Here is a 25,979-nt window from a genome sequence, read left to right as displayed (position 1 = left end):
CCCTTCTTCTTTTTTTTTTTTTAATTAAAAAATTTTTTTTAAACGTTTTATTTATTTTTGAGAGAGAGAGAGAGAGACAGCGTGAGCAGGGGAGGGTCAGAGAGAGAGGGAGACACAGAATCTGAAACAGGCCCCAGACTCTGAGCTGTCAGCACAGAGCCCAACACGGGGCTCGAACCCACGAACCGTGAGATCATGACCTGAGCCAAAGTCCGACGCTCAGCCGACTGAGCCACCCAGGCGCTCCCACTCAAGAGTTTCAAACAGGGTCCACCTGACAGGAGTGAGGCCAAGGGTCCCATGCAGGGTGGAGGTGTGGATGGCACCTCTCCCTTCTGCTATCCTGTCAGCTCAAACTCTCTCCTCTGTGTGGCCACCTGGGAGGCAGGGAGCTTCCTCTGGATATGGCTTCCTATGGTATCAGTTTCACTCCCAGAATACTAGACTGTAGTGTGAGATGCTATCAGGACATTTCCTTCTGGATTTGGGCAGGAGTCAGGTTGAACCCTTGTGTGTGGGAGCCCAGACGGTCTGTAGGGAAGACAAGTTGCCCTGTCCATCCTGAGGAGGCCTGCATGATTTCAGCCCTCACCTGCTCCCTCCCTGTGCAGAGCACCCAGCATTCAGGCATGAGGTCAGGGTCGCAGGAAGAACTGGTTTTACATTTGGGGGACAGCGTGTGTCCTAGCGGACAGGCTTGGACTCTCCTGGAATTTGGCCAGGGTGGGGTGTGTGTACCTGGTCCTCTCTTGAAGGGAGTGGTACTACTGCCTCTGGACTCCCTCTGCTGTTCTGGAAAAGGGTCAAACTCTCATCTGGTTGTTTTGCACAAAGGGCCTGAAGATACATCAGAAACAGGGGTTGTATTCACACCTCCCTAAACCCTATGAGGTTGGTGTAATTCTTCAGTCAGCTCCAGCGTTACCAATGGCCAGACCTGTGCTCACAACATTGCCATGCATTATTGTGGCTATGCATTCTGTCAGCCTGTACTGATGAAGAGCCTTGAGTGGGCTTAGAACTCTGCTCTTTAGGGGTAGAGAAGAGTGGATGCAGCCCATGCAGCCTAATCATGGGTTATTCAACAGAAGCTCATGGATTCTATGACCCAGTTATTGTTTTCCAGCTGTATCCTATACTTGCTAACAGGGGTTCACTAAAAAAGGGTTCACGGTCAGATGAATGGGAGATGCATTATCCTACATGCCCCTTGACTTGGTTATCTATTGCTGTGTAACAGGCTACCACAAAATTTGATAGCTTAGTACATCCATTTATTATTATCCCTTACAGTTCCATGGATTGACTGGGCTCAGCTGGGTGGTTCTCACTTGGGGTGTCTCATGCAATTATTTTTGTTTATTTTTATTATTTTTATGCAATCAGATGATAGTAGGGGGCGGACTCATCTAATGTCTTCTTCACTCGCATCTCTGTGCCTCGGTTGGTTGTGCATTTCTCTCTGCACATGGTTTTGTCTCATGTTAGCTTGGGCTTCCTCATAGCATGGTGGTCTCGGGGCTCCTAGGCTTCTTATGTACTGACTGAGTTCCTCCAGAGTGAGTGTTGTAAGAGGGCTGGGAGGAAACTGTAAAGCTTCATATGACCTTGCTCGAAAGTCCCAAAACATCTTTTCCACAGCATTTTATTGGTCAAATTACTGAGGCTAGTGCAGATTCAAGGGGAGAGAGTTAGCTCAACAGGAAGAGTAGCACACAATTTGCTACGGCCACAATGGGTAAGAATGTATCAAAGATATCAGAGAAGTCCTGCAGGAAAGAAACCTGTTTCACTCAGTATTTCCCAATCTGATTATTATCTTTCTAAAAAAATTTTTTTAACGTTTATTTATTTTGGGGAGACAGAGAGATAGGGTGTGAGCAGGGAGGTGCAGAGAGAGAAGGAGACACAGAATTGGAAGCAAGCTCCAAGCTCTGAGCTGTCAGCACAGAGCCCAGTGTGGGGCTCGAACTCATGAACTGCGAGATCATGACCTGAGCGTATGTCAGCCGCTTAACCAACTGAGCCACCCAGGCACCCCTGATTATTATCTTTTTAAATCAGGAAATCCTTTTCTCATAGAAAATCACTTGTTTCTGCCAGAGAGCGATGGGCAGAAATTGAAGGGTGGTGGAGTTGGGTCTCACTACTCCTTTCTAATAAATGCAGCTCCCCAAAGCTGGAATGTAGAGATTGCTAGTGAGTTGCTGATTCGGGAAAGTCCCCAAACAGGGGTCATGTGACCACATGCAAGGATAGAGAGGCTGAATATCCAGGTGGCGAAAGCTTTGATTTGACTTCTGACTGATCTAGGTTCAAATCCATCACTTATAGCTGTGTAACATTGGACAAGTTACCTCTTTCTGGCTTGAGTTTCTTTATGTACAGAATAAATAGTTCCTACTTCATAGGGCTGTTGTGAGGATTAATGAGATCCTGCCTGTGAATGACTTAGCACAGCATGCTTTCCTTGGTTAGACTCTGTGACTGCTCAGTTCCCTTCTACTTCTAGGGTTTAATAACTTTGGGTTTATTCTGGACTTGCTCCCCAAGGCGAACCAGCATTGTAAGGCATGGCCTCTCCCCTATTTTTCTTGCAAAACTAACCTCTATACTCTTTCACTTTTCTCCCACCTAGTTCCTCATAAGTGACCGTGACCCTCAGTGCAACCTCCACTGCTCCAGGACTCAGCCCAAACCCATCTGTGCCTCTGACGGCAGGTCCTACGAGTCAATGTGTGAGTACCAGCGAGCCAAGTGCAGAGACCCGACCCTGGGTGTGGTACATCGCGGTAGATGCAAAGGTGAGTGTGTGCACGTTCGCCTAGCAGAAAAGGGACTCCCAGGCCCCATGGCTCCCTGCATGACATGCTTGCCACAGGGGAGGCTCAGAATGAGTCTGTTCATTTTGTTCGCCACTGTCCGTCCACCCTCCCGCCAGGGAATATGGGAAGGAGGACTGGCCTACTTGAAGGAATGAGTACTTCTCCGTCTTTCCAACACTCGCCACCAGGCTAGGGCTTAGAACGATGTGCTACTATCTGGCTAGTGCCATTTATTTTTATTTTTTATTTTCGTAAACGGAGATGCTTAAAATGGCAAGACGTTATTGTTGGCTCCTGGATAGGGATTCCAAATGGTTGGCCAACAGATGTGTTTTGTTTGGGCTGCTCGCATGTTTAAAAATATTAAAAACATTTGAGACAACATTTTAGAATTGAGAGATTCAACATAAAAATCTGGAGTTTTGTACTTCTCATAAATAATTGGGAGCTCTGGTACTGTTAGGTCTGTGTTCCCTCCCACAGGGAGCCACATGGCTAGATCTGAGTAGCAGCTTCCTCCTCTCAAGGGAAGCCCATTCTCCACTTTGCCGAAGTCCCCAGCACTCCCTGCAGTGTCTCCAAGCTGAGTGCCATTCTTTGTACACCCAGTTCAGTGCCCTAATTTACATCACTTTCCTAGGCCCTGTGGAGACTGGAGTTTGTGATTTGATCAGCGCTGGGCTGCGTAGAGCTCTTGTAGGAAATGGCATGAGACTGAGCAAGTTGCCCTAGAGCTTCTGGTCTTCCAGAGAAAATGCTCCCAATTCTTGACCTATAAAGCATCTTTGAGACCCCTTGGGCTTGCAAGTTTTTTAATAAGCCCAGCGAAAGATAATAGAGGTGAAATATTTTTTCCCCTGGTTGGGGGGTGGGTGTGGCTGAAGGTACTTGGGAGAAAAAAATAAGCAGAGTCTGGTATAAATACACCTCCCTGGCTTTTCTAAGATTAAGATTAAGAGGACGATGAGGCCGAGCAGCACTTACGCGCCACTAGCCACTGCCTATGTGTTGTGGGAAAATCCAGTTGCTCGTATGTGGGCTCACCCACAGGCGGAGAGCTTTCCACTCAGCATTCCTAGTGCCAGGCGGCCATTTTGTCCCGTGGGTCCTGCGTGGATCCAGGTGAAGTATGAAATACGCTCCTCGTCTCCTCTTATAGACGCTGGCCAGAGCAAGTGTCGCCTGGAGCGGGCGCAGGCCCTAGAGCAAGCCAAGAAGCCCCAGGAGGCGGTGTTTGTCCCGGAGTGCAGCGAGGATGGCTCTTTTACCCAGGTGAGGCCTTGGCCACGTCTCTTAGCCCCATTTCCTGGACTGAGGCCGAGGGGAGGCGCTTGAGAGTGGGAGGGCCCCTCAGAGCCTTTGCTTTCTGGGAAACAGCTGAGGGCTCTTTGACACCTTCTGGTGCTACCTTCTGGTGTCTGCATTCCCCCTCCCGGGCCCTCCGTGCCACCCTTTGCCAGCTGGCAGTGGGTCCTGAGAAGGGGCATGGAAATCTGAGCCAGGAAACTGGCATTGCTTGGTCCCCATCCTCCCTGCTGGCTGTCTCCATTTTTCTCTTCTGTCAAATGCAGGCTGATTATTTTTCTTAGCCCTGCCAGTTTCCATGGGCAACCCCTGGTAATCCCTTCACTGTTTATTTCTACCCCTGCTGCACTCCCCTTCTTCCTACCCCGAGTCCTCGAAGGAAGCAGTGCTCCCGTTGAGTACACGTTGTACCATGGTTCTTGGCGTGAATGTGTGTGCGTGCGTGTGCATACGTGCGTGCACCCGGATTTTAACATTTCTTTTCAGGCAGTCCCACCTCTCATCCTGCATTGTCTTCAGGTTAGTGCTTTGTGTAAAAGTAACTTTGGCTATGTTGATGTTGGCACAACTATTTCTAAAGCAGGCAGCATGGGGACAGTGGGCTGCCCCTTTACAAAGCTTTTGGGCTGGATGGGGGACGTCGTCTGTGGGGTGGGAGGCAGCTGGATGAAGGTGTTGTGGGGGTGAAAGTAGGGAAGGTTGCTGGACGAGGGTGAGTCAGCCACATGTTTGGGGATGATCATGGTGCCTGCTTCTCTCTGTGGAACAGGGCAGCATTTGGGGGAGTCCCACTATCTTGGGATTGGAAACAGACACTTCAGGGGTTTCAAAGCTTCTCTGTAATTCTGGAATCAAGGGGGCACAGGGTGTAGCCTGGCCTTTGGTTTCATGGGTTTCATGTTTCTTTTCAGGGCTGGGCCTGGGGATTGCTGATTTCAGACTGATGCTTGTTGGGGTAGAGGCATGGAGGGGTGGTGGGGAAGGGTCTGGGCATCGTATTTTTTAAATGTTTGTTTATTTATGTATTTAGAGACTGTGCATATGAGCAGGGGAGGGGCAGAGAGAGAGGGAGAGAAAGGATCCCAGGCAGGCTCCTAGCTGTCAGCTCAGAGCCCGCCACGGGGCTTGAACCCATGAACCATGAGATCATGACCTGAGCTGAAACCGAGAGTCAGACACTTAACCAACTGAGCCTAGGCATCATATTTGCTAAAGTTCCTCACCAATTCAAACATTCGGCCAGGATTGAGAGCTGCTAGCTTAAACTGACCTTCGCTGGCGACACTTTGAGAGGCGCCCTTCTTCATTTTCTCACGTAAGCCTCACGGCGGGCCTGTGAGGCAGGTGTTGGTTTCCCCATTTACAGGGACAAGAAGTGCCAGAGCTGGGATTTGCACTCAGACCCTGCTAGCCCCCACGTCTCCCTGGTCCTCCAGGGTAACCTGACAGCTGTCAGGGAGGCTCTGAGTGGGGATGCAGGAAGGCAGTCTCATGCTGTGGTTCACACACGGGTCCTGGAGCCACACCGCCCCGTGTGAGTCCCAGCCCTCCGCCTCAGGCGAGTCACGGAGCTTCTCCGGGCGTCAGTGTCCTTCTGTGAGAAATGAAGATTATGATCTCCGTTATTATCATATCTAATCATAGTAATTACACTATACATCTTATTACATGTTACTATCGTTATTACCATTATTAGTGAGAGTCACTATAGCGTACCTCATAGGGCTGGGGTGAGGGTTGAATACGTGCATGTGCGCACGACCCTTGGAACACACAAATGCATCGAAATGTTTTGCATTTTCGTGGTCATGACTCCCATCTCTACTCTGGTTCTACTCGTGTCTTCCCGAGGTGTTATGGGTGATGTCACAGAAGGAAAATGAAACCTTTTGCTGAGCCTCCCCCTCCTCAATGTTTTATTTATTATGTCTTCTGGTGAAAAGAACGCAGGTGATGTTTGCGTATGTATTTGAAACTGCACTGCTGGGAATTCACCTGCTGGGGAAGATAATCAGACCTCTCTTGACTAGTTTGGGGCCCAGCTGGGGGTAGAGGTTATAGGGAGGAGGCGGAGTTGATGGCCATCAACTTCCCCCTTTCTCTAGGACTGTGTCATCTCCAGTGTGTTGCTCATGAGAAGGTTGACCCCTGCCCTCCCGGCTCTGAAGTGTCCGCTGCCTCGTGACAGACAGCTGCTGGCCAGCTTTTGTTTTGGCGAGGCCAGTCCAGACCAGGTGGTGTTGGCCGGAAAGGAACTTCCAGATTAGTCGGGGCAGAATTGCTCAAAGAGAGGGCCTCTGAAGTTCAGCAGAGTTTGGATAGACAGTTGAGAACCCCTTTATTTGTTTGACACGCTAAGCACTGCCATGTGTCTGCTGGCCCGAGGCTGGCTCCCCCCGGTGGGCAGCCAGGCAGCCAAATGGCCCACCCGTCCTCGTTACAGTGATTGAAATGGATGTGCTCTTTCCCTTGATCAAAGACACGGCGATAACTTCACAAAATGAGGCTGCCTCTTTGAGTGTGCTTCAGTCGCATCGACAGGCTGCCTGAAGGCTGTGAGACAAAATGCTTTCTCCCTCCCCCAGCCTCCACTGTCCCTTAGCCGCACTTTTTTTGTTTTGTTTTGTTAAGACCCAAATCCAGCGACCAGCTGTGTTGCTTTAATATTCTTTAGAATATTGATATGCGCGCATCCTGATGTTATTACCATATTTTAGCCCTGTGAATTATTACGCAGGACTGTGCTCTTGAAGTTTATGGAGGGAGTGAGGGGGACCCTAATGGGACTGGATTTGTTTGGCATGGGACACAGCTTGGGACCACATGAGTTGGTTGGTTTTAATGGAGTTCATGTGCGATGTGGCGGTCTCTGTTCTCTTCTTTGTTTTCCCTGTGTTCTTTGTGTACCCCCCCAACCCCCACCCCAGCTTAACACAGCAGGGTGGTGCACATTAGGTCACATGTGCCTCTTAAGAACCTTGATACATAGTCTACACCCCAAATGCTAAGAGTGGAGCCCAAACATTCTAAGCTCCCCAGGTGATGATAACGTTTGGTCAAGGTTTTGAATGACCTGCTGTTGGAAGGACTTCATCACTCTTGTTCTTGATGACATCATTGGAATGTGGAGTTAAGGCTCTCCGGTGACCTGCTGAGTAAGGCTGGGAGTTAGTTAAGCGCTTTGTCCTTTCCTGTGGCCTTATCTGTTTTCTCTTCTGGGTGTCAGGAACGTAATCTCTGACATCTGTTCTGCCAAGTCCTCTGCCAAGCAGTTGTCTGGTGCCCAAACTGATTAACTGGAAGCCCAGCCCATAGCAGAAGGGGACTGGGTTAGCACCACCAGGAAATGTTGGCCGGAGTTTGTCAAGCATGTGCATCACTGAGTAATAATGATCTACTCTACTGAGTGTTACTTGGTGCCAGGCACTGCGTTTTACACCCATTAATCTTCACTGGAACCCTTTGAGGTAGTTACTAATACCCTTATTTATAAAGGAAAACTAAATTTCAAAGAGGTTGAATAACTGGTTCAAGGTCACTGCACTAGAAAGGATTTGTACCCAGGCCTACCTAATTTCAAGGCCTGTGCTTTTGACTTTTTTATGCTATAAAAGTGGCCTTGATGCGTATGTAATTCATTTTCATCACCATTGTTATTCTAGAAGTCCCCACTGTGGTGCTGGTGATCAATCGATAAAGAAAAAAGAAAAGGAAAGAAAGAGAAAGAAAGAAAGAAAGAAAGAAAGAAAGAAAGAAAGAAAGAAAGAAAGAAAGAAAGAAAGAAAGAGGAAAAAGAAAAAATCCTTTTGATTATGGAAATCTTCAAATGTACAAAAAAGAAATAATAGTATAATGAACTCCATGTATCTGTGACCCAGCTTCAGCAATAATTAACATGTGGCCGATTCTGTTTCACTTCTGCCTCATTTTTATCACACGTTGCAAATGGGATTGCTTCAAAGCAAATCCCAGACAGTGTTTTTTCATTGCAAACATTTTGGAGCCCCTCAAACATTTTCATCTCAAACATGCACCGTGTGCTGGGTGGCACAGAGGGTTTAAGAAATGTCATGACTTGTGCCTTCAAGGAGCTTATGTGCAGAAACCATATGAGACCCAATAATAAAGTAGCTGGGTATACAAGACCATGCATGTACAACTGGTTGTATTTCAAACGCCTGTTTACAAGTCAGTAATCTGGAATTCTGACCACATTTTATTGTTGAGAAAATAAGTGCCAGTTAAACATTTCTGAACATAAAACCTTAACCAAAATTAAAACACAAATGACATATTATCCTTAATGACAAATGGCTAGCATATAAAGAATTCTTACACACCAGAAAGAAGGAGATCCTAATAGAAAAGCAGGCAAGAGATAACCAGCCAGTAGCCACACAGTAGCAACAAATTCAATGAGTGAATATGAATCCTGTCACTTTTCTTAGTAATTAAAGAAATACAAACTTAAAAAAATAATGTAATTTTGCTTACCAAGTTGGTAAAAATTGGAGAAAAGATAGTAATATTCAGGCTTGAATACTATTAACTAGTGAGGATGACTAAAGGGAAAAAAAAACTATCCCCACTTTGTAGATTGGAAAGTAAATTGGCATTGGCATTTCGTGGGATAATTTTGCAATATGGGTCAGAAGTCCTTGTTTGTGCCTATATCTTGTGCCTATGCTTCCACTTATAGGAATTTATTCTAAGGAAACCATTAAAAATCTGCACAAATACTTAGCCACAAGGATTTTTATCTAAGTCCTGCTTACAGTAACAAACATTTGGAAACAATCTAAAAGTCCAGTAATAGAGAATTATGTAAACAAATTAGATATAATTTATATGCAATTCATAGCTGCCATACTTTGCAGCTAGTAAGATGATGTGTTACAGAGGCTCATTTTATGTTGTGGGTGTATGTAGGTATTTAGGAACTTCATTAATCAAATACTTTAAAATAGGTATATTTTTGTTTTGTTCTAAATAGAAAAGTTATACTTACCTTTGTAAGAGAAGAATTCTGATAACACAGAAGGACATAAAGTAAAAAAGTAGAGCCAATGACCTCATTTCCATGAAAGGGGCCACAATTGAGTCTCTAACCCTCCAGGTTTTTTCCTTTGTGCATAATTATCATTATTTAGGACACAAATGGTATAATATATGTCTTTTAATATCATTTTCTTAGACTAATCACATTGTGGACTTATTTCCAGGTTAATTACGTATAAATCTACCTAAAGTGAAAAATGTTATTGAAGTGTAATTGGCATACCATTACCATGTTATATTAGTTTCAGGTGTACAACATCGTGATTCAACTTTTGTACACATTGTGAAATGATCATCTCAGTCATCTAGTTACCATCTGTCACTATACACATTTAATATAGTATTATTAGTTATATTCCTTATGCTCTACATTACATCCTCATGACTTATTTATTTTATAACTGGAAGTTTGTACTTCTTGTTCCCTTCATCTGTTTCACACCTGCCAATCCCTCTCCCCTCTGGGAACCACCAGTCTGTTCTCTATATCTGGGTTTTGTTTTGTTTTGTTTTTTAGACTCTACATATAAGTGAAATCATGCAGTATTTGTCTTTCACTGTCTGACTTACTTCACTTAGCATAATACCCTCAAGATTCATCCATGTTGTCACAATTGGCAATATTTTATTCTTTTTTTTATGGCTGAGTGGTATTCCATTGCATGCACGTGCACGCGCGCACACACACACACACACACACACCATGTTTTCTTTATCCATTCATCTATTGTTGAACCCTTATATTGTCTTCATTTCTTGGCTATTGTAAATAATGCTGCAGTGAACGTAAGGGTGCTTATATCTTTTTGTATTAGTATTTTCATTTTCTTTAGATAATACCCAGAAGTGGAATTATTGGATTATATGATAGTTCTATTTTTAATTTTTTAAGAACCTCCACACTATTGGTGGTTCAGCAATATACATTCCCACCAATAGAGCATGAAGGTTCCCTTTTCTCCACCTCCTTGCCAATGCTTGGTATTTCTTATCTTTTTTATACTAGCCATCCTGACTAATATCTCATTGTGGTTTTGATTTTCATTTTCCTGACAATTAGTGATATTGAATATCTTTTCATGTATCTGTTGGCCATCTGTATGTCTTCTTTGTAAACATGTCTATTCAGATCTTCTGTCCATTTTTAAACTGGATTGTGTTTTTTGTTAAGTTGTATGAATTTTTAAATTTTTTTTAATGTTATTATTTCTGAGAGAGAGAGAGAGAAGTGTGAGCAGAGGAGGGTCAGAGAGAGAGAGAGAGAGAGAGACACACACACACACACAGAATCTGAAACAGGCTCCAGGCTCTGAGCTAGCTGTCAGCACAGAGCCCAACGTAGGGCTCGAACCCACAAACCATGAGATCATGACCTGAACCGAAGTCGGACGCTTAACCGACTGAGCCACCCAGGCGCCCCGAGTTGTATGAATTTTTTATATATTTGGATATTAACATGTTATTGAATATATAGGTTGTCTTTTCATTTGGTTGATGGTTTTCTTCTTTGTGCAGAAGCTTTTTAGTTTGATATAGTCCCATTTGTCTATTTTTGCTTTTGTTTCTCTTGCCTTTGGGGTCAGATCCAAAACAAAACAAAAAACAAAAACAAACAAAAACCCCAAAATGAAACATTGCTAAGACTTATGTCAAGGAGCTTATTGCTTATGTTTTCTTATTGCTTATGTTTTCTTCTAGGAGTTTTATGGTTTCAGGTCTTACATTCAAGTTTTAACCCATTTTGAGTTTATTTTGGCATATGGTGTAAAATAGTGGTCCAGTTTCTTTTTTTTTTTTTTTAATTTTTTTAATGTTTTATTTATTTCTAGGAGAGAGAGAGAGACAGCGTGGGCAGGGGAGGGTCAGAGAGAGAGGGAGTCACAGACTGAAACAGGCTCCAGGCTCCGAGCTGGCAGTCAGCACAGGGCCCGACGCGGGGCTCGAACCCACGAACTGCGAGATCATGACCTAAGCGAAAGTCGGACGCTTAACCCACTAAGCCTCCCAGGCGCCCCAATAGTGGTCCAGTTTCATTCTTTTGCATGTGGCTGTCCAATTTTCCCAATTCTACTTATTGAAGAGACTGTCCTTTCCTCTTTGTATGCTCTTGCCTCCTTTGTCATATATTCATTGACCATTTAGGCGTAGGTTAATTTCTGGGCTCTTGATTCTGGTCCATTGGCTTATGTGTCTGTCTGTTTGAATGCAAATACCATACTCTTTTGATTACCATAGCTTTGTAGTATAGTTTGAAATCTGGGAGCATGATACCTCTGACTTTGTTCTTTCATAAGATTACTTTGGCTATTCAGGGGCTTTTAAGTTCCATACAAATTTTATAGTTATTTGTTCTAGTTCTGTGAAAAATGCCATTGGAATTTTGAAAAGGATTGCATTGGATCTGTAGATTGGTTTGGGTAGTGTGGACATTTTAACAGTATTCATTCTTGTAATCCATGAGCACAAAATATCTTTGCATTTATTTGTGTCTTTCTCAATTTCTTTCTTTAATGTCTTACAGTTTTCAGTGTATAGGTCTTTCACCTCCTTAGTTAAATTTATTTGTAAATATGTATTCTTTTTGAAGCAATTATAAGTAGGATTGTTTTCTTGATTTCTCTTTCTAACATTTTGTTATTAGTGCATGGAAACACAACAGATTTTTTATATATTAATCTTCTATTCTTCAACTTTACAGAACTCATTTATTAGATTTAACAGCTTTTTGGTGGAAGCTTTAAGGTCTTCCGTCTATAGTATCATGTCATCTGCAAATACTGAAAGTTTTACTTCTTCTTTTCCTATTTAGATGGCCTAAATTTCTTTTCCTTGCCTAATTATTGTGCCTAGGATTTCCAATACTATGTTGAATGAAAGTGGGGAGGATGAGGCTCCTGGTCTTAGAGGAAAAGCTTTCGGCTTCTCATTATTGAGAATAATATTAGCATTGAGTTTGTCATATATGGCCTTTATTATGTGGAAGTACATTCACTCCATATCCACTTTGTTGAGAATTTTAAATCATACATCAATGTTGAATTTTGTCAAATACCTTTTCTGTATCTATTGAGATGATCATTTCATTTTTATCTTTCATTTTGTTAATGTGCTGTATCACTTTGATTTGTGGATATCAAACTATCCTTGCATCCCTGGAATAAATCCCACCTGATCATGGTGTATGATCCTTTAATGTATTGTTCAATTTGGTTTCCTGATATTTTGTTGAGGACTTTTGCATCTATCTTCTTCAGGGATATTGGCCTTTACTTTTCTTCTCTTGTTATTGTCCTTGTCTGGCCACAGTGTATGTATGGCCTCATATGTGTATGATGCTGGCCTCATACAATGAGTTTGGGTGTGTTCCCTCCTCTTCATCTTTTTGTAAGAGTTTAAGAAGGATAGGTATTTAAAAGAAATGTTTTTTAATGTTTTATTTATTTCTGAGAGAGAAAGAGACAGTGTGAGCAGGGGAAGGTCAGAGAGAGAGGGAGACACAGAATCTGAAGCAGGCTCCAGGCTTGAGCTGTTAGCACAGAGCCCGACACGGCGCTCGAACCCACGAACCATGAGATCATGACCTGAGCTGAAGTCGGATGCTTAACTGACTGAGCCACCCAGGTGCCCCAAGAAGGATAGGTATTAAATCTTCTTTGAATGTTTAGTAGAGTTTGCCAGAAAAGCCATCTGGTCCTGGACTTTTGCTTCTTGAGAGCATTTTGCTTACTGATTCAGTATCCTTACTAGTGATCAGTCTGTTTAGATTTTCTATACCTTCTTGATTCAGTTTTAAAAGATTATATATTTTTAGGAATTTATCCCTTTCTTCTAGTTCGTCAAATTTGCTGGTATGCTGTTGTTCATAGTAGTCTCTTATAATCCTTTGTATTTCTGTGGTATCTGTTGTAACTTCTCTTTCATTTTTTATTTTATTTATTTGAATTCTTCCTCTTTTTTTCTTGGTAAGTCTAGCTGAAGGTTTGTCAATTTTATTTATTTTTTCAAAGGACCAACTCTTAGTTTCATTAATCTTTTCTATTCTTTCATTTCTGATTTTACTTATAAGAACCTTCTCTTTTATGTTCTTAGTCTCGTTAAAGGCTTATCAATTTTGTTTATTTTTTCAAAGGACCAGTTCTTAGTTTCACTGATCTTTTCTATTGCCTTTTTATTCTCTGTTCTATTTAGTTCTGCTTCGTTTGTTCTTTTTCTAGTGCCTTCAGGTGTAAAGTTAGATTAGTCATTTGAGATTTTTCTTGTTCCTTGAGGTAGACCTGTATTGTTATGAACTTCCCTCTTAGAACCACTATAGCTGCATCCATGGATTTTGCTATGTTGTTTTTTTGTTCTAATTTGTGTTTAGGTTTTTTTTCTTCTTTGATTTTTTTCTTGTGACCTAGTACTTGTTCAGTAGCATGGTGTTTAATCTCAAAGTATTTGTGATTTTTACAGTTTTCCTCTTGTAATTGATTCTTAGTTTTATACCATTTTGGTCAGAAAAGATGCTTGAATGATTTTAATTTTCTTCAGTTTATTGAGATTTGTTTTGTGGCCTAACGTGATTTATCCTGTGGAATGTTCTATGTGCACTTGAGAAGAATGTGTATTTGCTGCTTTGGGGTGGACTGTTATATATATATCTATTAAGTTCATATGGTCTAATGTGTCATTTATGGCCATTGTTTCCTTATTAATTTTCTGCCTAGATGATCTATCCATTCACATAAGCTGCTATTCTTGTATTGCTGTTTATTTTCCGCCTTTATGTCTGTTAATATTTGCTTTATATATATTGGTGCTTTATGTTTGGTGCAAAAATATTTATAAATGTTGTGTCTTTTTACTAGATTAATCTCTTTATCATTATGTAATGCCTTTCTTTGACTTTTATTTCACTGTTTATTTTAAAGTCTTTTGTTGGATCTAAGTATTGCTATACCAGCTTTCTCTTGGTTTTCATTTACATGGAAGGTATTTTTCCATCCCTTCACTTTTAGTGTGTGGGGGTATGTGTGTGTGTGTTCTTACTTCTGAAGTGAGTCTTTTGTATATAGGCAGCATGTAGATGGGTCTTGTTGTTATTGTTGTTGTGTGTTTTTTTAAGTCCATTCAACCACTCTATGTCTTTTGTTTGGAGAATTTAGTTCATTTACATTTAAAGTACTTATTGATAAGTATGTAATTATTGCCATTTTGTTAATTGGTTTTTTTGGCTGTTGTTTTAGTTTCTCTCTGCCCTTTTTTCTCTTCCCTTGTGGTATGATGTCTTTCGTATTATGTTGAGATTCCTTTCTCATTTTCTTTTGTGTATTACTGTAAGTTTTGCCTTGCGGTTACCACAAGGTTTACATATAACATTCTATGTAGGTAACAGTCTATTTTAGGCTGATAGCAACTTGAATTTGAATACATTTCAAAATTCTATATTTTTACTACACCCTCCCTTAAGGTTGTACATTTTTGACATTACATTTTACTTCTTTTCATTTTATATATCTTATAACTAATGTAGTTTTAGGTAATTTGACTATTTTTGCCTTTTAACCTTCATAGTAGCTTTATTAGTGATTTATCCACTACCTTTACTATATATTTACCTTTTCTAGTGAGATTTTTACTTTTGCATTTTTTTGTTGTTAATTAGTGCCATTTACTTTCAGCTTAAAGAAGTTTCTTTAACATGTCTTGTAACGCTTCCTTAGTGGTGATGAATTCTTTTAGCTTTTGTTTATCTGGAAGACTTTGTCTCTTCACTTCTGAATGCTAATCTTGCCAGGTAGACTATTTGTGTTTGGAAGTTGCTGAAAAATCTGCTCATAGCCTTATGGGGTTTCCTTTGTGTATAACATGTTGTTTTTCTCTTGCTGCTTTCAAGATTCTCTCTTTAATTTTTGACATTTTAATTATAATGTGCCTTTGCATGTATCTCTTTGGGTTCATTTCATTTGGAACCCTCTGGGCTTCCTGGACTTGGATGTCTCCTTTTTTTTCCACCCCAGGTCAAAGAGTTGTCAGCAAATAAGCTTTCAGTCCTTCTTTTTCTCTTCTCCTTCTGAGACCCCTCTAATGTGAATGTTATTCTGCTTGATGTTGTCCCATATGTCTCTTAAGTTGTCTTCATTTTTAAAATTCTTTTCTCCTTTTGCTGCTCTGTCTGGATGAGTTCCAACGCTTTGTCTTCCAACTCGCTGATCCATTCTTCTGCTTCATCTAGCCTGCTGTTGAACCTCTGTAGTGTATTTTCCAGCTCTGTTTTTGTATTCTTTAGCACTGTGACTTCTGTTTGGTACTTTAAAAATATTTTCTTTCTTTGTTGACGTTCTCACTGGGTTCTTCCATTCTTCTCCCAATGTCAGTGAGCATCTTTACGATCATTTGAGTTCTTTATCAGTTTCAGTACTTAGCTCTCTATCATTACAGAGGTCTTTTTCTCAGGTTTTGTCTTATTCTTTCATTTGAACCATATTTCTGTTTCCTCATTTTGGTTGACTCTCTGTGTTTGTTTCAATGCTTTAAGCAAAACAGCCACCTCTCCCAGTCTTGAAGCAGTGGCCTTGTGTAGATAATGGACCTGATAGTTCAACTTTGCCCGAGTTCTTGGTTGTCTCTTAAACCTTTGTGATGATCTAAATAGCCTGATTTATTCCTGGTATGCCCCCGTTGTTGAGGGTATGTCAAGACCTGTCAGTGTTACGAGGGAAAGAATCTCATTTAGCACCAACTTTCAGGCTGACTGGAAGCCATACCCTCAGGCAGCAGCTTTTAAAGAACATACGTGTGTGTGTGTGTGTGTGTGTGTGTGTGTGTGTGTGTGTGTGTGTGGTTCTGTGGGGCTGCAGTCATAAGCCCTTCCAGCCTCCAGGTCAGTATATCTGGAGGTGTTCCCTGGGTGGCAGTTCCAAAACCTGGGGCTCCAGATGAGTGTACAAACTCCTTTCTGGGTGGTCTTCTCAAGCTGTAGCAAGCCCGAGGGTTTCACAAGAGTGGTGTCTCCCTGCTTATGTTCCCTAGGAGCGCCTCAGTAGCCTCTAGATATATGGGAAACCCGAAGCTTGTCCCTGAGGCTGAAGCTCCAGGATAAGTAAATAATCCTTTTTCCCAGGAAGACTAAGTGTGTGTTTCAGTCTGCAGTCTGTGCAGTCCTGGACAAGGTGTTGGCCTGCCAAGAACAGTCTTTGAATTTCTGTCTGTTATAGTCCCTGGGAGCTCAGGAAAGCCAGCCCCCTGGGCCACCGGGGCCAGGCGAACAAGAGGCATCCCCTGTGTGGTTTGTGTGCGCTGGTTTTAAGCAGGGCAGCTGGAGAGCATAGGGGGCAGGGCACACGCTGTGACTTCAGAGATGGAGGAAGATAATGCCTCAACTGTGTGCACCTGAGCGCTTCAGCCACGTGGCTGGAGAGGGCCTTGTCTGCACTGGCCATGCTGGCCCCTGGTTGGGGGCTGGAGAAAGCCATGGACATTTAACTCCCCAGCCTCAGTTAGGGGATGGGAGAGTGTCATGACCACCTGTGCTGCTGATGTTAGCAAAGGAGTGAGAGAATGCCATGACCATGCGTGCCCGCCCACCCCAGCCAGAGAGCAGGGCAGCGCGGCACTCACCTGGCCTCTCTGGCCTCCGCAAGGCAATGGGACAGTGCAGGCAGGGGGAGGTGCTGTGTCTGCACAGCCCTGTCTACACTAGCAGGGTAGGTGGAGAGCACCCAAATAGCATCTGCTAGCACTTCTGTCTCCAGAGAGAGTACCAACTGTCTCCTGTCCCTCCAGCAGAGGCCCCGGGCCAGCAAGTGAGTCTCCTTTACATACAGTCCAGGCTCTTTGCAAATTGCTTTGCACCGGATCCTTGGGCATGAGACTGCACATGGGGCTCTTAAAAGGAGAATCTCAGTTTCCTATAGCTTTTTGGGTGCCTTGAATGTCAGTCCCTTGGTTTTCTAAGACAGACGTTTGGAGGTGCTCATCTCTCTCTTGTAGATCCCAGGGTTCTCAGAGAAATGCTGGACTGGTGAGAGCCTTCCCTTTACCTCTCTGGGTAAAGTACTAAAACCCTGGCTGCTTCCATAAGCTCGTGTGTTCTGAGCTTCTCTGGCCATAAATGGCTCCTTTGGAAGCCCCCAAACAAAGCCAGTTCTGTATGTTTTAGTGGATGGTGGCTTCCTAAGCCTTCTACAGCCTGTACAATGCCAACTTTTCTTTTTTTTTTTTTTGAAAGCAGTTACACTGTTAAATAAATCAAGCCCATCCTTTATGTATAAATGGCATAATGGTAAATAGACCCACTGTTGGTCAAGTTGTTGCTTTTCTTTCTTTCTTTTTTTTGGGGGGGGGGAATACTCAGTAAACATATTATTAGGGGGGGTAAATACTCAATAAACATATTATTATTGTTATAATTTGAACATCTCCTGTGCCAAGGGCATCTTATTCCTTGCTTTACATTTGTTTTTCATTTCATGGCTTTTGTTCCAAATAGCCAGGTACTGCATATAAACACTTACATGAAAACGCCCACTATTTAGCACTTAATTGCTCTTAAATGAATATTAGTGTTCTTCCTCGTTAGGAATCAGTTTGCTTAGCTGTAAAATAGGAGAACTAGTTGAGCCATTTCAGAGGTGGGCAAACTGACCTGTGTGCTGGCCACTTGGTTTTGTTCTTTAAAATAACAGCTTTCTTGGGATATAATTCATATTCCATGCAACTTAATCCCTTCAGGTGTACAGTTCAGTGGCTTTTAACATCCACAGGGGTGTACAGCCGTCCTCACACTGTCATGGCAGAACATTGTCATCTCCTAAGGACCAGTCCTGTACTCATGGGTTCGGTGAAAGTGAATTTTTAATTTTGCAAATGATGGGCCTGATCCTTCCATGTGCAGGAAAGACTTGTCTAGCAAGCAGTTCACCTACTTGCTCACATGCAGTGGGAGCCACAGCCCTCCTCTTCTCAATGAGAGAACCACTAGGACCAGAGTCACCCATGAGGTGCAGAGGAGTGCAGGCAGTGTGGCTGGATGGAGCCCGCTTTCCGCTCAAACACTGTGTCTGTTGTGTTCTCTGATGACTCGCCTGCCCGACCACTGCTCTGTCCTTTTCAATGCTGAATGGCCGCCAAGCATCCTCTCCCAGATTGGCTGGTGTCATTTGCTTTGCAAGCTAGTTACACAAGTCAGGCGTGCAGAGGTGACTTCAGGAAGCACAGTTCTGTCATGTGAGGATGGGAAGGAGGGATAGCTAAAAAGGAACATTCAGACTGCTTCATAGCTCAAGCCCAGACACTTAGAGAAGCAGAGAGGGTGATTGAGGCCCCCTAGCACCGAGCCTTACTTTTCCCACAGGCAGAAGGAAGGCTAGAGAAGACGGCCTCCATCCTTTCCTTCCTCCCAAGTACGCCCCCTCTTGCACCTTTTGTTTCTACGGTAGAAATGGAGGGACGGACTCAGCAGGGGCCACGGGGAGCTCAGATGCTCAGCTGGGAGCACGCAGACCCTGTACACTTGCCCAGGGTCACACAGCTTGCAAGTGTAGGGTCAGGATTCAGACCCAAACAGCCTGGCGTCAGCTGACTTGGTCCTAACCGCTGCTCCCTGCTGCCTCTCTAAAGGACATTGCCATCTTTTTAAAGTGATGCTGCCTAATTGCAGCATACCCAGGAGGGGGACTCAGGTGAGTAAGGTCGGGAAATTATGTCACATGAGGAACACTCAAAGGAGCCAGACATGTTTGGTTTGCAGCTGCGAAGAACCAACAGATGGGGGGAAAGGGATGACCAAAGTGATACAGAGAGCCATCTTCAAACCTTTGTAGACTCTAGTAGCTTTTTACTGACGAGTGCCACAGAGCTGACCCAGGAACCTGGTAACATATATAGTGACTCACATTCTGACTCAAAATAGGGAAGAAGCCTTTGTAAGTAGAGCAATCCACAAATGCAATGTGACTCACAGAGGTGACCTTCACACCTTTGGATTTTGTAAGACACTAGGTAATGTTCAATGCGGGGGCGGGGGGTGAAGAGGCACAGCAAACACTTATTCAGGAACCTTCCAGGCAGACTATTAACACATAGCCATCTAGGACCATTGCCACTCCACTGCGCGCGCACACGACAAGCCAGGAGGGGACCTGCAGGTCAGTCAACTAAGCTTTTCCACAAAATTAAAGGGGTGGGATTTTTTTCCCCTTTCAAAGCAGGGAAAGGTGATAAATAAGAACACAAGAGGGAGATATGAAAGCCAAAAGTATCATTAAAAATGAAGTCAGATGCGGTAGCAAGGAAGAGGTCCACTCCAGGAGGCCACCTTTGTCCCACCTTCTTCCTGCCTCCTCCTGTCTCCTCTCACCCCGCCGCATCCCATCTCGCCCCACCCCTGCCCACCATTGGCCAGATTTTCACACTCCTGCTCCTATACCCGTGGGGCTTTATTATTGGGTATTTTCTTTTTTAAACAAAAGAGTATATGTGAGTCAACTATACTGAAATAAAAAATTAAAGAAGAAAGAGAACATCTTTGATATTTCCCCCCAATGGAAATAAAAGAGAGTAAATAAGAGGTGATACCCTTGATGTTTACAAAGCCTGGGCCGTTCTAGGCACCAAACAGAGTCAATGGAGAAAATGAAGTTCTTTGGATCCCTGAAGCTCTAACACTCAGGAGTTTTAAACATCCATCCCCTATGTGTGTGCTGAGGGGATGGTGTTTAAACTTTTTGAAAAATACAAAAAATACATATCATATACTTGGAGGAGTAGTCTTAACTGATAATTAGGTACCGGTTTATAGATTTTCACCTTACTCCTTAGCAGTGTAAGTTCAATTTAGAGCAAGATTATAGAGTCACAGAACTTTTGGGTCAAAGGAAAGCTCGGAGGTATCTACTTCATCTTCTCCTTCCTCTCCTTACCCTGTCTCAATCCAGGGCTCAAGACCCAGTCATCTACCTTCTGCTTGATTGCCACCAGAGACAGGAAGCTTATTACCTACCACCAAAAACAACATACATAATGCATTTCGGGATAATTTATTTGGAAGGCCCTTCTCTACCTTGGCTAGAGAGCTATAATTTGCAACAGATGACCCCCGCTCTAGCTACAAGACTTGCTGAACCCACAGAAATCCCACGCTCCACAGAAAGATTTGAAGACAGACACCATTGTGTCCTTGTGAAATTTTCTCTTTTAGCCAACAAGTATTTCTTTTTGCCCTGGCAGAAATCCTTAGTTCTGTCAGTCATTCCTATATAATAGGGATTTATGTCTTTCTTTCCTCGGAATTCAGTTTGCCAAGGTCCCTCTTACAGAGTGTCCTTCCCCAAACTGGACACACTATTTCAGAGGTGGCCATAAATAACCTAGCAATGAATGACTCTGTCTCTCATTCTAAACACACCACTTCTAACAAATACCATACTGGCAGCTCTGTTACACCGGCAACAACTAAAAAAACATAGTCAACAAGGACTTCCATATTTAGGAGTAATTGAAGTTGAAAGGTTATCTTCCTTCCCTGCATTCCCCTGCATTAAACTCTGGAGGATGAGATAGATACTCTAAAAGGAAAATTCCTCATTCCCCAACATACTGTCTTCCCTAACCTGGCATAAGGTAAGAGACAACGTATACAGCCAAAAAGAAGAGCAGAACCTTGAAGCTATGACCCCATGCTCCCTGCAAAGGGAAGGGGAAAGGACAAAATCAGCTGTGTTGAGTACAGACTTGACTCCCTACACCATTTTAGAAGCTTTACATATCTCGTCTCAGTTGTCTTCTCAATAACCTTCAAGGTGGGAGCCTTTAGCCCTGTAGCATAGATAGGCTTAGAGAAGTTAAGTGACTTTGCCAGAGTCACACAGCTTTTGGCAGAGATTGGTATTTAAACCCAGGTCATATCGACTCGAAAGCCATGTTTTTCCTTCTGCATCTTGTTGTTCCTTCTGAGCCAAACCCGACTAAAGAGGAGGGGGACACTTGTGGGATAAGCTTTTCCAAATTGAGGAAAAAACAGCTCATGCTAGCCAGACTGAAGGAATTACACCATCCCTTCCCACTTCCCTCTTTCTTCTCACTGCAATCAAACTCTCTTCCATGTGTGAAATCACCCAGACAATTTAATGCTGCAATCACTAGATCCACGAATTAAAAGACCACATGTCGTCAAAACAACTGGAACATAAAAACTTTGGAGAGAAGTATGGTCATAAAGCTCCTTGTTCCCCCACTCCCACCTAGAAAAGTACTTGTTTCTTGAGTATTTAATGATAAATGCCAGAAAGGGTGGGGTGGGAGAAGTTTCCTTTCAAGCAGTGGCTCTTGAACTGTGGTTCCTGGCCCAGCAGCAAGAACACCTGGGAATTTGTGAGATGCAGATTCTCCAGCTGATCCCGGACCTCTCGAATCCGGAAACTCTGTGGGCGGGGCCCAGCCAGCTTGTTTCATAAGTCGTCCAGGTGATCTGATGCGCACCCAATAAACAATGTTCTCCTGTAGCTTCTGATGGAGAGAGACGTCCTAGGGGAACGAGGGTGGTGTCAGATGGCCTGGGGACTCACTCCAGCCAGGGCCTGTGGGACCCATGGGGAAGCAGTTTCTCAGAGGTCCTATGGAGCCTGCGGACGAAAGGAAAGTGGGGCAGTTGGAAATCCTGTCCTGAAACAAAGTTATCAGTTGGACCAATAGCAAGATGCTTAACTTTCACTGCGCATTAACTTAATCCAGAGACCCTGCTAACTGATTTGGAGCAACTGGCAGATAGGAAAGAAAAAAATGTCTCATACTCCCACTGCCAAAAGAGTTAGACAAATATCCACATGCCTTCTGCTTTTAGTTTCATTTTTTCCCCACTGGGAAATGTTCGTGTACATGATAGTAGTCATTTCATGACAAGCTTGGGAGTTGCTACTAAGAAGGCTGGATAGAGCCTGTCCCTTTGCATACGGCTCACATTTTTCTGTTTCACAAAAGAGGCACAGAGAAAGGGGGGAAATGAAGCCATGGGGTGGGAAGGTGCTGTGCCTTGGAGGGGATCCCAGCTGTCAGTGAAGCTCGGAGGCAACTTAAGATGGATTTCTTCGCAGATACAGAGCTGGAGGAAGGGTTACAAAAAAAGGTGGTGGTGGGGTTGCCGGAGGGAAATCATTTCAGGGAGATTGAGCTAAAATGAGAACCTGATACTGGGCTGGAAGAAAGTCGGACTGGGAAAAGCAAGGAAACACAGCAAGGCCTTGCACCTCATTACCTTGCCTTGCTCTGAAAGCATGTTTCGGAGAACAATGGTGCCCCGAAAGGCTCCCCACTCAAAATTAAGGGAGGGTCTTCCAGTTAAATAAGTCGAGGAGTTACTGACAACGGCATCTTCCTCTTAGAGCAAAATCATCGTTGTTTGTTTGACTTAAGACTCGGAGAAGCTGTGCAGTCAAGAAATCTCTTAATTTTACTTAACCCAATATTTCCAAAATTATTTGGTGAGAGAACCCCTCCATCCACAGTGTTTCCTAGTTACACTGCATAGGACACCAGTGGTGTTCATGACTCTATCAGAGAGGCAGGAGTAAGAAGCAGGTGAACGTGTGCGGGGTGGGGGGGCGGGGCTGGCCTGGGGAAGCTGGGGGCCCTTGGTGGCACGGGGAGCAAAGTCCAATAGCAGGGGATGTGAGGTCCCACCCCTATCAGAAGCCCCCCAAGAACAGCTGGAGGAAAGCAGCCCAGCCAAGGGGGTGAGGCAGAGGCCCCCATGCTGTCACCCAAACCACTCCAGAAACAGCCTCTCACTGAGGCTGGAGCAAGAGACTCTTCCAGCCGCCTCCTTGATTCAAATATGTATCCCTTCTTCCTCTCCTCTTCCCCCCAAAGAGTCCCATATGCCAGGGAATGACAAGACACAAAGAGACCCTGTCAGTTCCCTCAGATGCTAGCGCGAGGAGCCATGTCTTTCTCCTTCTCCCTTCTAGGTCTGGGGGACTTCCAGCTGCAGGGACTAGGTGCTGCAATCATGCCACCTATCTCTCTATCTCTGGACCTGTTTCCTCCTTTGTAAAATGTGTGGGTTAGACTGGTGATCATTAAGATTTTTTTCCCCCAAGCTGTGTCAGTTCTGAGATTTTATGACCGTTGGGAGCCAGGGAGCCAGATTTTGGTGCTGTTAAGAACTGGCTGTGACATTTGAACAAATAACGTCTGCTTTGTGTGCCTCTCCTATAAAGGACTGGCACACAGGGTGACCCTGATGCCCCAGTGAGATCATGCATAGATCATCGGTGATCAGTGAGAAGCCACTGTAAAGTAGAAGTGGTGTTTTCCATTTTGGGCATGGCAGTAGCAGGTGATAGTTGTCTATACGTATAGTCTCTTAGTCTCCTTTATTTTTCTCACTTCTGTCCTTGCCTTCAGTCCCCTATCTGCTTTGTCCTGTGAGCTGGTGTTTGCTCTGCTCCTCTGTACTTCTCAGTGAGTGACTCAAATGCATTTTTTGAGAGTACTAGCCTCCCACATTCCTCCAGATGTCCAGGAGTTGGGCTAATGTTGAAGACTAACAGGCTTAAAATAATTCCACATTTGTCTTAATTTGGACAGAGGTTGACCTGAAATATACCATTGAGCTGTTTATGCAAAGGGCTTCTTGCCAAAAATATTTAAGCGTATGAGTCAGAGATGAAATTTGCTTACCTAAAAACACACTGTTTTAAAGTACCTTTAGTGATTTTCCGCTTGGATGGTCTATCCATTAATGCAAGTGAGAGGTTAAAGTCCCCTATAATTATATTACCATCAAATTCTCTCCTTGTGTCCATTAATATTTGCTTTATGTATTTAGATGCTCCAGCGTTGGGTGCGTACATATTTGCAAAAGTTCTATCTTCTTGTATTGATTTCTTTATCATTAGGTAATGCCCTTCTTTGTCTCTTGTTATAGTCTTTGTTTTAAAGTCTGTTTTGTCTCATATTAGTATTACTACACTGGCTTCTTTTTTCACTTCTATTTGCATGGTAAATATTTTTCTGTCCCCTCACTTTCAGTCTATATGTGTCTTTAGGTCTGAGATGAGTCTCTTATAGGCAGCATTAGATGGGTTTTGTATTTTTTTAACCATTCCACCACTCTATGTCTTTTGATTAGAGCATTTAGGCCATTTACATTTAAAATAATTCTTGATAGATATGTATTTATTGACATTTTAAAAATTGTTTTCTTGTTCTTCCCTATCCCTTTCTTATTCTTTTGCTCTCTTTCTTTTTGATTGATGAGTTTCTGCGGTGTTCTGTTTGGCTTTCTTTCTCTTTACTTTTTTGTGTATCAAAGATAGGTTTTAGGTTTGTGGTTACTATGAGGTTCATGTACAGTATCCTTGGTGTATAAAAGCATATATTAAGTATGCCAGCTATACCCAACAGTATAGTTAAGCAGTGAGTAACCTCATTTAGGGTTGATGTGCAAACACTTTTTTTCTCTGAGGGAAGACCCATCAATTAATATTTCAGCTTTCCCAGGATGCTCCAGAGTGGAATAGGAGCAAATTCCCTGGTTTGTTATCAATCCCTTTGGGCCTGGAACAACCTTGACCTTTGAAAACTGCACAGTGAGCTCCTAGAAGTGGCTGCATACGTTTTCAATTCCTCTTGGCCCCTGATTTCCCCATAAATTAAATATGAGAGTTGATTAATTTGAGGCTGGGGTGGGGGGACATAGAACAAAGGGGGTGACCTATTAATTTAAAGCATTAAATAAGTTTTCAAGGGAGGAAGCCAAACTAGGTAGAATTTACATGTTGATCATGTGTATACAAACCATCAATTCTACAGAATTTACAGCTTGATTGCTTTTCTGCAGGAAGTCTTCTCTCCTCTGAGACTAAGTGAACTGTTCCTATATCAAAACAGAATTTCCCTTCTCCCACTGAAATGTTCTCAGACTTTTTGCTGAGTTTAGACTACCTCTTCCCCTGGGGATGGGTCAGACTAGGATGTTCTTTTGTTTCCGTCAGAGAATCTGGCTGTGCCCTTTTTGAGTGTAGAGATAGTTTGGTGAAAAATAACACGATGATAATAAAAATAAATAGCTGAGCTTAACTGGGCACTTACCATGTGAGCTCAGTGCTTTATTTACATTTTCTAATTTAATCCTCACAACCACTGAGTGAGGTAAGTACAATGATCTCCGGTTTTTAAGTAGCCACAGGCAGTCTGAGGCTTGGTTTGATTAAGAAACTTAACCGAGGCTGGAAAGAGAAGTGGTTAACTTCAGTGGTGGAGTTGGTTGGGTAGGTTGGGCTACCATCTGACTCCATGAGCCGTGCTTTCTCTCTCCCTGTAACTTCTTTGGCTTCAAGAAGACATCTTGAAAACTTCCCAGGGTAACTTACAAGCAACGGCTTGATCGAGAATCATGGGCGAATAGGTTGGGGCTCCTTCAGCAAAGGGAAGTGACCTTGCTGGTCACCTCCCGAGTTCCTGCAGCCTGAGATCGTACTCCGGTCTTCTGTGTGCCCACTGCTGCATGCCCCAGGCCTCAGAGGAGTGTGACAATAATTCCTTGTCCAAGTGCAGTTCTCGAGGACTTGGCAGCACCTCCCAACCTGAGGATTTTGTAATTGGGAGTCTAGTCCTTGGAGCCTGGTCTGAGGACAGTGCTGAGGGCCCTGGAGGGAAAAGGGTCTGTGTTTGGACCTGTTGGCCTGGCTGGGGGCAGGAAGGCGGCGTCCGCATGCCTATAGGGATACAGTGGGCACACTCAGTGAGCATGTGGCCCTGGGGACCTGCTTAGCCCAGAGGTCAGATTATATCCCCTGAAACAAAGCGGTG

At 43.5% G+C, this 25,979-nt stretch overlaps 1 protein-coding gene across 1 annotated transcript in view; it reads left to right on the top strand.

Annotated features, from left to right (window-relative positions):
• Positions 1–2,638: 2,638 nt before the first annotated feature.
• The window catches only part of LOC120225148 (SPARC-related modular calcium-binding protein 1), a gene marked incomplete at its 5' end in the record, with an annotated part of 81,752 nt that continues 58,411 nt past the window's right edge, over positions 2,639–25,979 (top strand). Inside the window, 2 exons of the mRNA XM_039223379.1 lie at positions 2,639–2,804; positions 3,985–4,097. Of these exons, the coding sequence (XP_039079310.1) occupies positions 2,639–2,804; positions 3,985–4,097 (279 nt within the window). The remainder of the gene's footprint in view (positions 2,805–3,984; positions 4,098–25,979) is intronic.

This window comes from Hyaena hyaena, unplaced genomic scaffold, assembly GCF_003009895.1.
Source record: "Hyaena hyaena isolate Hyena2069 unplaced genomic scaffold, ASM300989v1 scaffold_1346, whole genome shotgun sequence".
Lineage (NCBI taxonomy): Eukaryota > Metazoa > Chordata > Mammalia > Carnivora > Hyaenidae > Hyaena > Hyaena hyaena.
This window is presented reverse-complemented; position numbering and strand designations above follow the sequence as displayed.